General features: G+C 39.6%; 1 protein-coding gene across 1 annotated transcript in view; it reads right to left on the reverse strand.

The window, feature by feature from the left end:
- The window catches only part of STPG2 (sperm tail PG-rich repeat containing 2), a 597,856-nt gene that overhangs the window by 459,753 nt on the left and 123,828 nt on the right, over positions 1-14,275 (reverse strand). Inside the window, exons 9-10 of the mRNA XM_070452400.1 lie at positions 13,077-13,236; positions 3,022-3,182 (exon numbers count right to left, since the gene is read on the reverse strand). Of these exons, the coding sequence (XP_070308501.1) occupies positions 3,022-3,182; positions 13,077-13,236 (321 nt within the window). The remainder of the gene's footprint in view (positions 1-3,021; positions 3,183-13,076; positions 13,237-14,275) is intronic.

Below are 14,275 nucleotides of genomic sequence, written 5' to 3' on the forward strand. Positions count from 1 at the left end.
AGAAAGTCTAGGACTTCCCTTCAATACCATAGTATCCAAGTCTATACCCCGACCAGTAATGCTGGAGAAGCTGAAGTTGAACAGTTCTATGAAGACCTTCAAGATCTTCTATAATTAACACCCAAAAAAGATGTCCTCTTAGTGATAGGGGACTGGAATGCAAAAGTAGAACGTCTAGAAATACCTGGAGTAACAGGCAAATTTGGCCTTGGAGTACAGAATGAAGCAGGGCAAAGGCTAATAGAGTTTATCCAAGAGAACGCACTGGTCACAGCAAACACCCTCTTCCAAGAACACAAGAGAAGACTCTAACATGGACATTACTAGATGGTCAATACTGAAATGAGATTGATTATATTCTTTGTAGTCAAAGATGGAGAAGCTCCATACAGTCAGCAAAAACAAGACTGGGAGCTGACTGTGGCTCAGATCATGAACTCCTTATTGCCAAATTCAGACTGAAATTGAAGAAAGTAGGGAAAATCACTAGACCATTCAGGTATGACCTAAATCAAATCCCTTTATACAGTGGAAGTGAGAAATAGATTCAAGGGATTAGATCTGATAGACAGAGTGCCTGATGAACTATGGACAGAGGTTCCTGGCATTGTACAAGAGATGGGGATCAAGACCATCCCCATGGAAAAGAAATACAAAAAAGCAAAATGGCTGCCTGAGAAGGCCTCACAAATAGCTGTGAAAAGAGAGGCAAAAAGCAAAGGAGAAAAAGAAATATATTTCCATTTGAATGCAGAGTTCCAAAGAATAGGAAAGAGAGATAAGAAAGCCTTCCTCGGTGGTCAATGAAAAGAAGTAGAGGAAAACAATAGAATGGGAAAGACTAGAGATCTCTTCAAGAAAATTAGAGATACCAAGGGAACATTTCATGCAAAGATGAACTCAATAAAGGACAGAAATGGTATGGACCTAACAGAAGCAGAAGACATTAAGAAGAGGTGGCAAGAACACACAGAAGAGCTATACAAAGAAGATCTTCACAACACAGATAATCATGATGGTTTGATAACTCACCTAGAGCCAGACATCCTGGAATGTTAAGCCAAGTGGGCCTTATAAAGCATCACTACAAACAAAGCTAGTAGAGGTGATGGAATTCCAGTTGGGCTATTTCAAATCCTAAAAGATAACACTGTGAACACACTGTACTCAATATGCCAGCAAATATGGAAAATTCAGCAGTGGCCACAGGACTAGAAAAGTTCAGTTTTCATTCCAATCCCAAAGAAAGACAATGTCAAAGAATGATCAAACTACTGCACAATGGTACTCATCCCACAGGCTAGCAAAGTAATGCTCAAAATTCTCCAAGCCAGGTTTCAACTGTACGTGAACCATGAACTTCCAGATGTTCAAGCTGGATTTAGAAAAGGCAGAGGAACCAGAGATCAAATTTCCAACATCCGCTGGATCATCAAAAAAGCAAGAGAGTTCCAGAAAAGCATCTACTTCTGCTTTACTGACTATGCCAAAGCCTTTGACTGTGTGGATCACAACAAACTGTGGAAAATTCTGAAAGAGATGGGAATACCAGACCACCTGACCTGCCTCTTGAGAAACCTGTATGCAGATCAAGAAGCAACAGTTAGAACTGGACATGGGACAACAGACTGGTTCCAAATAGGAAAAGGAGTACGTCAAGGCTGTATACTGTCACCCTGCTTATTTAACTTATATGCAGAGTATATCATGTGAAATTTTGAGCCGGATGAAGCACAAGCTGGAATCAAGATGGCCAGGAGAAATATCAATAACCTCCGACATGCAGATGACACCACCCTTATGACAGAAAGTGAAGAAGAACTAAAGAGCCTCTTGACGAAAGTGAAAGAGGAGAGTGAAAAAGTTGGCTTAAAACCCAACATTCAGAAAACTAAGATCGTGGCATCTGGTCCCATCACTTCATGGCAAATAAATGGGGAAACAGTGGAAACAGTGACAGAATTTATTTTTTGGGCTCCAAAATCACTGCAGATGGTGACTGCAGCCACAGAATTAAAAGACATTTACTCCTTAGAAGAAACGGTATGACCAATCTAGACAGCATATTAAAAAGCAGAGACATTACTTTGCCAACAAATGTCCATCTAGTCAAGGCTATGGTTTTTCCGGTAGTCATGTATGGATGTGAGAGTTGGCCTATAAAGAAAGCTGAGTGCTGAAGAACTGATGCAGTTGAACTGTGGTGTTGGAGAAGACTCTTGAGAGTCCCTTGGACTGCAAAGAGATCCAACCAGTCCATCCTAAAGGAAATCAGTCCTGAGTGTTCATTAAAAGGACTGTTACTGAAGCTGAAGCTCCAATACTTACGCCACCTGATGCGAAGAACTGACTCATTGGAAAAGACCCTGCTGCTGGGAAAGATTGAAGGTGGGAGGAGAAGGGGATGACAGAGGATGAGATGGTAGGATGGCATCACCAACTCAATGGACATGAGTTTGAGTATACCCCGGGAGTTGATATTGGACAGGGAGGCCTGGTGTGCTGCAGTCTATGGGGTTGCAAAAAGTCGGACATGACTGAGGACTGAACCAAACTGAAGTGAGGACTTCACTGCAGGTACAGTGGATAAGAATTCACCTGCCAGTGCAGTGGGCATGGGTTTGATATCTGGCCCAGGAAAATTCCAAATGCCAAAAGTATATGAGATCTTCAAAGAGGTAAATAATAAAACCTTTTTTTTTACCCACACCACATGGCTTGTGAGATCACAATTTCCCTACCAGGGACTGAACTTGCACCTACACACTTTCAGCTGTGAAAGCATGGTGACCTAACCACCAGGGAATTCCCAAATAAGATCTATTTTTAAAAAAGAAATTATAAGCATAGCTTGAACCAAATTAATTTTTGTTTTCAAGGCCATAACTGACCACACGTAAATAATTTTAACAATAAGAGTATGGCTTATAATAATGAGGTACATATACCACAAGTAATTTTGTAAACTCTAAATTCTCTGTATGAGATATAAATAATATAATTTTGGTATTCACATATTACCTTATAATCAGCAGGCCCAGGAGTAGTAAAAACTTCTTTCTGAACCAGGAATAGAGTCCGAGGAACAGAAGAACCAAATGCACTTTTCTTTGGTTTCTTCCAGGAGGTATGGCTAAAGTTGTCGATGAACGTATCGTTTTGAATATTATAAAACCCTGGACCTAGAATTATGAAGAATATAATATATAATAATAAGAAACCTTTTAATTGTTTTAAACTTAGTAACTTTACTATTTATTTTATTGTATTGCATTTATTAAATGAGTCTTTAAATTCTATAGTGCTTTAAAATTTTCAAAAGTTTCACACACCTGATTTCATATAATCCCATAATAACGCTTTTACTCATCCCTGCCTCTGTACTCCTGACCTCTGCCCTCTCCTCACTGGGAAACACTAGTTTGTTCTCTTTATCTGTGAGTCTGCTTCTTTTTTGTTTTATTCAGTTTATTTATTTAGTTTGTTGTATTTTTCAGATTTCACATATAAATGATATCATATTCTACTTTTCTTCTCTGACATTTCATTTAGCATAATATCCTCAAAGTCATCTATATTGCTGCAAATGGTAAAAGTTCACTCTTCTTATGGCTGAGCAGTATTCTGTTGTTTATATACGTCTTCTTTATAAACTGAGTAACGAGGGAGGAGCCAAGATGGCAGAGGAATAGGACGGGGAGACCACTTTCTCTCCTACAAATTCATCGAAAGAACATTTGAATGCTGAGCAAATTTCACAAAACAACTTCTGATCGCTAGCAGAGGACATCAGGCGCCCAGAAAAGCAGCCCATTGTTTTCGAAGGGAGGTAGGACAAAATATAAACGATAATAAGGGAGTCAAAAGAGCTACGGACGGAGACCAGTCCCGGGAAGGGAGTCTTAATAGAGGAAGTTTCCAATCACCAGGAAACCCTCTCACTGGCGGGACTGGGGGAAGTTTTCTGCATTCTAACTGGGAGGAAAAATTAAACAAGGCCCACAGATTACGTGCCTAAAAGCAACTCCCAGCAGAAAAGTACCCCAGACGCCCGTACCCGCCAGCAACAAGCGCGGCGGAACGGAGAGGAGCGGGCGGCATTGCTTAGGGTGAGGACCGGCCCGAAGACCATGAGAGCAATCGGAGGGAGCTTTTTTAAACTGTGGGATAGCAAGGGACAAAATTAACTGGCCCGAACACACTGCCGGTGGTTCCCAAAACAAAGGGACTGAGAATCTCCAGAGTAGAGCCGGCCCATTCCCGCTGGAGGTAGGAGGCAGAGGGGAGGGGAAAAGGGCAAACTCAGCCCCTGAGAAGCCACCCCCTCTCACACTGCAAACAGGCCTCCGGGTTCTAGCTAAAGACTTCCTGAGACCCGACTGGCGGTGCGTGCTGGGGCCGCGGAGGGAAAAAGCGCGCCGTACCCGGGGAGATTGCGCCCAAGCCTCTGGCTGCCTGGGCCGCTCGACGCGGAGGGAAAAGGCGTGCTGCACCCGGGAGAGTACGCCCAAGCCTCTGGCTGCCTGAACCGCTCAGGCCGGGGAAGGCACAAAACGCAGGAGCAACCGAATCTGCGCTTTTGTGGAGTACCCGAAGACTGGAGCCGCACTCAACGCAGGGCCCGCTCCATATAGAGCAGCCGGGAGCCTGAGCAGTGTAGACGGGGAAAGCACTGACACCCCTGAGCGGGGCAAACCCAGTGTGGCCGGAACACGGTGAGTGCTATCCACACAGAGCGGTATCTGTCAGCAGCGCCCCGCCCTCCCCGTAGCAGGACTGAACTGAACTAGAGAACCTAAATAAGAGATCACCTCCGCCCGCCTGTGTCAGGGCGGAAATTAGACACCAAAGAGACGGCAAACAGAAGCCAAATAAACAAAGGGAACCGCTTCAGAAAGGACCGGTGCAACAGATTAAAACCCCTGAAGGTAACACCGACTACACGGGAAGGGGCCTACAGATATCGAGAAGTGTAAGCTGGAAAGAGGAGCTATCTGAAATTGAACTGAACCTACGCTGACCGCAACAACCTCAGAGAAATTCCTAGATATATATGTACCTATTTTTTTTTTTAATTTAAAAAAAAAATTTTTTTTTCATTCCTTTTTTTTTTTATTTTTTATTTTTTCTCTTTTATTTTCTTTTATAATTCCCTATTACTCCCCCATTACTCCTCAACTTTCATTTTCATATATTTTTACGATTTTTCTAATTAGGGAAAAAAAATTTTTTTTTCTCTTTTTTTTTTTTCCTCTTTCTTGTTTTTCTCTCCTATTTCCTTTTAGAGTCCTCTAATACTCCTCTATTATTCCTTAACTTTCATTTTCATTTCACTATAACCTTGCCAAAAAAAAAAAGAGAGAGAGAGAAACCCTATTTTTAAACTGAACTTCATATACAGTTCTAAATTTTTTTTGTGTTTTTGTTTTTAAATATTGTATTTCAAAGACTCTAACCTCTACACTAGATTTTCAATCTTTGTTTTTCAGTAGTATGTGATATAAATTTTGGTCATTTAAGAATCCAACATTCAGTTCCCATTTCTATTCAGCAGTGTGGCGATACTCTCCCACTTTTGACTCTCTGTTTTCTACCTCAGAACACCTCTATTTCCTCCATTCCCCTTCTCTTCCCAGTCCAACTCTGTGAATCTTTGTGGGAGTCTGGGCTACGGAGAACACTTTGGGAACAGATAACTGCGTAGATCTGTCTCTCTCCTCTTGAGTCCCCTTTTTCTCCTCCTGCTCACCTCTATCTCCTTCCTCCCTCTCCTATTCTTCGAGAAGCTTGAGCCTTATTGGAAGACATAAAACTGAAATCCAGAGGCAGGGCCTTGAGCACAATCTGAGAAAACAGAACAGTACTGACGTACACGGAACATTAAGGAACTAAGAAGACCATCCAAAAGCTTCCATACCTACTACAAACCCCAACCACCACCCAAGATGCCAATAAGTCAGAACAAGAATACCACGGGCACATTTCTTTCGCCCACAGGACCATAGACTGTGTTTCAACATCCAGCGTGTGCTCTCAACGTTCACACCACCGAGAACCCATCCGAAAATCCTTAAGGTACACTCTCATAGCACTCCCGAGCGGGCAAGAACACCAATACCACTCACAGCACTTGACACTCACTCTACCACCCCAGGGGAACCTTGTCCCAACCACTCGTCCCCAACCCCACCCCCATGTTCACCACCACCCCCCCTCCCCCTTCCCACCTCCCCCCCTCCACCACTACCATCCCCCCCCACACCTCCCCCTCCCACACCCCCATCATACCCCTTCTCTCCCACCCCCCATCCACCATTACCCATCCCCACCCTCCCCCCCTTATCCCCCCCCCCTCTTCTTCCCACTTTCCAAACCTTAACCCCTACAAACTCACAATCAACCACCACCCAGCACCCCACTCAATCCCCACCCCAATTCTAACCCCCAACCCACTCATTCTCCCCCCCTAATCTCCTCATCCATCCTACTCGTGATTGTTGATACATAGTTGCAACTTCATTTGCCTGGACTAGATATCTCTCGTCTCCTGATATAGCTTCTGTCATGTGTCTGTGATCGATCATTGCTAGTGCTCGTGCACTGTGAGTGTCTGCTGTGTGACTCAGTCGTGTGTGTGTACAAAGCTACATGACATGTTGAGATTGTGTCCCCGTCTCTGGTGTGATCAGTCATCATAACCAGAACCCGATGCTCGAGATGGAACCCAATCCACAATCTCCAACACATTACAGACTGGTGTAAGTGACACAGGACTAAGCAGACCCACCACCCCACCACCCCCCCCCCCACCACCCCCCCACCCCCCCCACCCCCAGCTAAAAAAGGTTGGAAATAAATGAAGCCAGAGAGGGAAAAAAAAGAAAAAAGAATCAAAAGAAATGAGGACAACCTCAGGGACCTCTGGGAACACTGTGGAAAGCCCCAACATCTCGAATATAGGAGTCCCAGAGAAGAAGACAAAAACGACAGGCCATGAGATGATACGTCGAGGAGCTAATAGCTGAAAATTCCCTAAAATGGGGAAGGAAAAATAGCAACCAAGTCATGAAACCCAGAGAGTTCCCAAACAGGATAAACCAAGGCAAACACCCCAAAGACACATATTAATCAAATTAACTAAAGATCACAACAAAGAACAAATATTAAAAGCAGCAAGGGAGAAACAACAAATAACACACAAAGGGATTCCCATAAGGATAACAGCTGATCTATCAATAGAAACCCTTCAGGCCAGAAGGGAATGGCAGGACATACTTAAAGTAATGAAAGAGAATAACCTACAACCTAGATTACTGTATCCAGCAAGGATCTCATTCAGATATGAAGGAGAACTCAAAAGCTTTACAGACAAGCAAAAGCTGAGAGAATTCAGCACCACCAAACCAGCTCTTCAACAAATACTAAAGGATCTTCTCTAGACAGGAAACACAGAAAGGTGGTATAAACGTGAACCCCAAACAACAAAATAAATGGCAACGGGACCATACCTATCAATAATTACCTTAAATGTAAATGGGTTGAATGCCCCGACCAAAAGACAAAGGCTGGCTGAATGGATACAAAAGCAAGACCCCTATATATGCTGTCTACAAGAGACCCACCTCAAAGCAAGGGCCACATACAGACTAAAAGTGAAGGGCTGGAAAAAAACATTCCATGCAAACGGAGACCAAAAGAAAGCAGGAGTCGCAATACTCATATCAGATAAAATAGACTTTCAAATAAAGTCTGTGAAAAGAGACAAAGATGGACACTACATAATGATCAAAGGATCAATCCAAGAAGAAGATATAACAATTATATATGCACCCAACATAGGAGCACCGCAATATGTAAGGCTAACGCTAACGAGTATGAAAGAGGAAATTAATAGTAACACAATAATACTAGGAGACTTTAATACCCCACTCACAACTATGGATAGATCAACTAAACAGAAAATGAACAAGGAAACACAAACTTTAATGGACACAATGGACCAGCTAGACCTAATTGACATCTATAGGACGTTTCACCCCAAAACAATCAACTTCACCTTTTTCTCAAGTGCACTCGGAACGTTCTCCAGAATAGATCACATCCTGGGCCATAAATCTAGTCTTGGTAAATTCAAAAAGATTGAAATCATTCCAGTCATCTTTTCTGACCACAGTGCAGTAAGATTAGATCTCAATTACAGGAAAAAAATTATTAAAAATTCAAACATATGGAGGCTAAACAACACGCTTCTGAATAACCAACAAATCATAGAAGAAATCAAAAAAGAAATCAAAATATGAATAGAAATGAATGAAAATGAAAACACAACAACCCAAAACCTATGGGACACTGTAAAAGCAGTGCTAAGGGGAAGATTCATAGCATTACGGGCCTACCTCAAGAAACAAGAAAAAAGTCAAATAAATAACCTAACTCTACACCTAAAGCAACTAGAGGAAGAAGAAATGAAGAACCCCAGGGTTAGTAGAAGGAAAGAAATCTTAAAAATTAGGGCAGAAATAAATGCAAAAGAAATTAAAGAGATCATAGCAAAAATTAACAAAGCTAAAAGCTGGTTTTTTGAAAAAATAAACAAAATTGACAAACTCATTCAGAAACAAAGGGAGAAGAACCAAATTAATAAAATTAGAAATGAAAATGGAGAGATCACAACAGACAACACTGAAATACAAAGGATCATAAGAGACTACTACCAGCAGCTCTGTGCCAATAAAATGGACAACTTGGAAGAAATGGACAAGTTCTTAGAGAAGTATAACCTTTCCAAAACTGAACCAGGAAGAATTAGAAGATCTTAACAAAACGATCACAAGCAAGGAAATCAAAACTGTAATCAGAAATCTTCCAGCAAACAAAAGCCCAGGACCAGATGGCTTCACAGCTGAATTCTACCAAAAATTTAGAGAAGAGCTAACACCTATCTTACTCAAACTCTTCCAGAAAATTGCAGAAGAAGGTAAACTTCCAAACTCATTCTATGAGGCCACCATCACCCTAATTCCAAAACCAGACAAAGATGCCACAAAAAAAGAAAACTACAGGCCAATATCACTGATGAACATAGATGCAAAAATCCTTAACAAAATTCTAGCAAACAGAATCCAACAACATTAAAAAAATCATTCATCATGACCAAGTGGGCTTTATCCCAAGAATGCAAGGATTCTTTAATATCCACAAGTCAATCAATGAAATACACCACATTAACAAATTGAAAGATAAAAACCATATGATTATCTCAATAGATGCAGAAAAAGCCTTTGACAAAATTCAACATCCATTTATGATTAAAACTCTCCAGAAAGCAGGAATAGAAGGAACATACCTCAACATAATAAAAGCTATATATGACAAACTCACAACAAGCATCACCCTCAATGGTGAAAAATTGAAAGCATTTCCCCTAAAATCAGGAACAAGACAAGGGTGCCCACTCTCACCACTACTATTCAACATAGTTTTGGAAGTGTTGGCCACAGCAATCAGGGCAGAAAAAGAAGTAAAAGGAATCCAGATAGGAAAAGAAGAAGTGAAACTCTCTGTTTGCAGATGACATGATCCTCTACATAGAAAACCCTAAAGACTCTACCAGAAAATTACTAGAGCTAATCAATGAGTACAGTAAAGTTGCAGGATATAAAATTAACACACAGAAATCCCTTGCATTCCTATACACTAACAATGAGAAAACAGAAAGAGAAATTAAGGAAACAATACCATTCACCATTGCAACAAAAAGAATAAAATACTTAGGAGTATATCTACCTAAAGAAACAAAAGACCTATACATAGAAAACTATAAAACACTGATGAAAGAAATCAAAGTGGACACAAACAGATGGAGAAATATACCGTGTTCATGGATTGGAAGAATCAATATTGTCAAAATGGCTATACTACCCAAAGCAGTCTATAGATTCAATGCAATCCCTATCAAACTACCAACAGTATTTTTCACAGAACTAGAACAAATAATTTCACAATTTGTATGGAAATACAAAAAACCTCGAATAGCCAAAATAATCCTGAAAAAGAAGAATGGAACTGGAGGAATCAATCTGCCTGACTTCAGACTCTACTACAAAGCCACAGTCATCAAGACAGTATGGTACTGGCACAAAGACAGAAATATAGATCAATGGAAGAGAATAGAAAGCCCAGAGATAAATCCACGAACCTATGGTCACCTTATCTTCAACAAAGGAGGCAAGGATATACAATGGAAAAAAGATAACCTCTTTAACAAGTGGTGCTGGGAAAACTGGTCAACCACCTGTAAAAGAATGAAACTAGAACACTTTCTAACACCATACACAAAAATAAACTCAAAATGGATTAAAGATCTAAATGTAAGACCAGAAACTATCAAACTCCTAGAGGAGAACATAGGCAAAACACTCTCCAACATAAATCACAGCAGGATCCTCTATGACCCACATCCCAGAATTTCAGAAATAAAAGCAAAAATAAACAAATGGGACCTAATGAAACTTAAAAGCTTTTGCACAACAAAGGAAACTATAAGCAAGGTGAAAAGACAGCCCTCAGATTGGGAGAAAATAATAGCAAACGAAGCAACAGACAAAGGATTAATCTCAAAAATATACAAGCAACTCCTCCAGCTCAACTCCAGAAAAATAAATGACCCAATCAAAAAATGGGCCAAAGAACTCAACAGACATTTCTCCAAGGAAGACATACAGATGGCTAACAAACACATGAAAAGATGCTCAACATCACTCATTATCAGAGAAATGCAAATCAAAACCACAATGAGGTACCATTACACACCAGTCAGGATGGCTGCTATCCAAAAGTCTACAAGCAATAAATGCTGGAGAGGGTGTGGAGAAAAGGGAACCCTCTTACACTGTTGGTGGGAATGCAAATTAGTACAGCCACTATGGAAAACAGTGTGCAGATTTCTTAAAAAGCTGGAAATAGAACTGCCATATGACCCAGCAATCCCACTTCTGGGCATACACACCAAGGAAACCAGATCTGAAAGAGACACGTGCACCCCAATGTTCATCGCAGCACTGTTTATAATAGCCAGGACATGGAAGCAACCCAGATGCCCATCAGCAGACGAATGGATGAGGAAGCTGTGGTACATATACACCATGGAATATTACTCAGCCATTAAAAAGAATTCATTTGAATCAGTTCTAATGAGATGGATGAAACTGGAGCCCATTATACAGAGCGAAGTAAGCCAGAAAGATAAAGACCATTACAGTATACTAACACATATATATAGACTTTAGAAAGATGGTAACGATAACCCTATATGCAAAACAGAAAAAGAGACTCAGATGTATAGAACAGACTTGTGGACTCTGGGAGAAGGCGAGGGTGGGATGTTTCAAGAGAACAGCATTGAAACATGTATATTATCTAGGGTGAAACAGATAACCAGCCCAGGTTGGGTACATGAGACAAGTGCTCGGGCCTGGTGCACTGGGAAGACCCAGAGGGATCGGGTGGAGAGGGAGGTGGGAGTGGGGACTGGGATGGGGAGTACATGTAAATCCATGGCTAATTCATTTCAATGTATAACAAAAACTACTGTAATGATGTAAAGTAATTAGCCTCCAACTAATAAAAATAAATGGAAAAAAAATAAAAATAAAAGTCACACATAAAAAATAAATAAATAAATAAAATAAACTGAGTAACTTTAGGCAATTTTTTTAGAAAGACTTCTCATATATTGCTGACAGGAATGCTAAGTGCTTTGTTACTTTGAAAAACAATTTGTCAACTTCTTACAAAGTTAAACTTATACTTACCATATGACCCAGAAATTCTACTTCTAATTATTTCTCCAAGGGAAGTGAAAACAAACCAAATGTCCATCAGCTGGTGAGCAGATAAACAAAATGTGCTACATGCAAACAATGGAATACTACTCAATAATAAAAAGAAAAAATAAATGCAACAACATGAATGAACTCAAAAACATCATGCCAAGTGAAAGATGATACACAAAATTCTAATAATGTATGATTCCATTTATATAAAATTTTAGAAATGGCTACCAATTCTTTGCTATCCATGTCACTGAGACATAAAGTTTCATGTCCTTCTGTTCAATATGGGCTACCCTGAGTCATTTGACTGACTAATAGAATGTAGCAGAAATGATGTGCTGGGATTTTCTGAGGGTCAGTCATAAGTCTTGCAGCATCCTACCAGGTCTCACGAGCCCTGAGCTCCTATGTCAAAAAATCAACTACCCTGGGGCAGCAATGCTGGAGCTACGCACACTCTCTGAATGACAGTCTCATCTGAACTCTGCCTTCTAGAAACCCCACAAACTAATGAGATATGATAGAAAAAATATTTTAAGCCATTAAGCTTGTCATGCAGCAACAGACAACCTATATGTTAGTGTGTGTGTGCTCCGTTACTTGTGTCCAACTCTCTGTGACCCCATGGACTGTAGCCCACCAGGCTCCTTTGTCCACGGGATTCTCCAGGCAAGAAGACTGGAGTTGGTTGCCAGGCCTTCCTCCAGAGGATCTTCCCAACCCAGGGATCAAACCCACGTCTCCTGCACTGAAGGTGAATTCTTCACCCACTGAGCCACCTGGGAAGCTCTATGGTTATTTTTGTGTTATATTCTTAGATATATAAAGATTATCCACTGTAAGAATACCCACTGAGAATAGTACAACATATGATTGGACATCCCCCAAAATAAAATTCTAACAAAACTGAATATCATAAGTTACATTACTGGCAGTGACCACATAGTTAATATGTTATATATGTTCATCTACCAAGAGAAAATTAGGAACTTTATTGAAAAAAGGAAAGCAACAGAAAATTACGGCTAAGATATGTGATAAGTTAAATTAAAATCTTACTAAAATTACACATTATTTTTATCTGAGTTTAGTGTATAGTCAATGCTTAAAAAAAAAATATTGACTTAAATTAACAACACAACCCACAGAACAAAAAAAAACTGTACTTTCTGGTGCATCCATCTTGTTAACAATATTAAGTTACATAAAGTTAAAGTGGACACATAGGAATTAATTTCCAACCTGGCATTTTCTCTGTCTTAGAGTCTTGTGTGAATCGAGCAGCACTTTGACCAAATGAGATATTTTTCAATCCCAATGTTTTCTTCAAGGGTTTGAAAGCAGTTCGAGATTCATTGTATGTGCCAGGAGCTGGAGTGATTGATTTCATAGGGACAAACCTCTAGTGAAGAACAGGAAAATATGCCAGTGAGAAAGTAATGGTACATTTTGATATTTCATGACTTAAAAGCTGCCTTTTTAGTAATATAACATCTGGAGCTTAATTTATTTCTTAATGGAATGAAGAAAATGTAGATGAATTAAGATCTTGCACCTATCAAGACATAAAATATATACTTTTAGTAAAATCATATGTATATTAATACAGTAATGCATTATATACTTTGCTAAGCCAGAAAGACTTTTCAAAGGAAATCATCTCATTATGAGTTTCAGATGATAGTGTATGGACAATCTCCACATTTAAGACAGTCTGAAAGTTAAGATAATAAATAAAATCTATATGATCAAATACAGTTTCTTCTATGTAATAAAACTGTACAAATTGACAAAGTTCCTGAATATGTATATTCAATTAACACAACAATATTAGCTACCTTAAAAAAATCTTATAGATTCAAGTGGTGCATAAATCACTTTAACTTATAATATTCAATTTTTTATATTATAAACTTATAGTAAGCTTACTTAGTATATTCATTTACAGGGAAGCCTGGTGTGCTGCAGTCCATGGGGTCGCAAAGAGTTGGGCACAACTGAGCAACTGAACTGACTGATTAAATGTATCTATGTGTAAACTATGAAATCTTATGAAATATAGCATTGTATAATTTACTTTTTAACTTTTTTATTTAGAATTAATTTAAAATTTGGAATATTCAAAGTTATAAATAAAAATAATACAGAAAATTCCTGTGCCATGTTTATCCAGATTCACCTACTGTATGCCATTCACTTTTTTCATTTGTCCACTTTATTTCTGCTTCTCTGTTTGTATGTCTATTACTCCCTCTCTCTGTCTCTCCACACACACACACACACACACACACACACACACACACAGAAGTATTTAATGGAAAGTTACGTATGTTGTGTTATGGCCCTTTCTCCCTAAATCCTTTGTGTGCATTTACTAAAAATAAGGATATTTTCTTAAATGTATTTTCTTAAATGTAGCAATGATATAAAACTTTTATTTA

This window comes from Odocoileus virginianus, chromosome 21, assembly GCF_023699985.2.
Source record: "Odocoileus virginianus isolate 20LAN1187 ecotype Illinois chromosome 21, Ovbor_1.2, whole genome shotgun sequence".
Taxonomy (NCBI): Eukaryota; Metazoa; Chordata; class Mammalia; order Artiodactyla; family Cervidae; genus Odocoileus; species Odocoileus virginianus.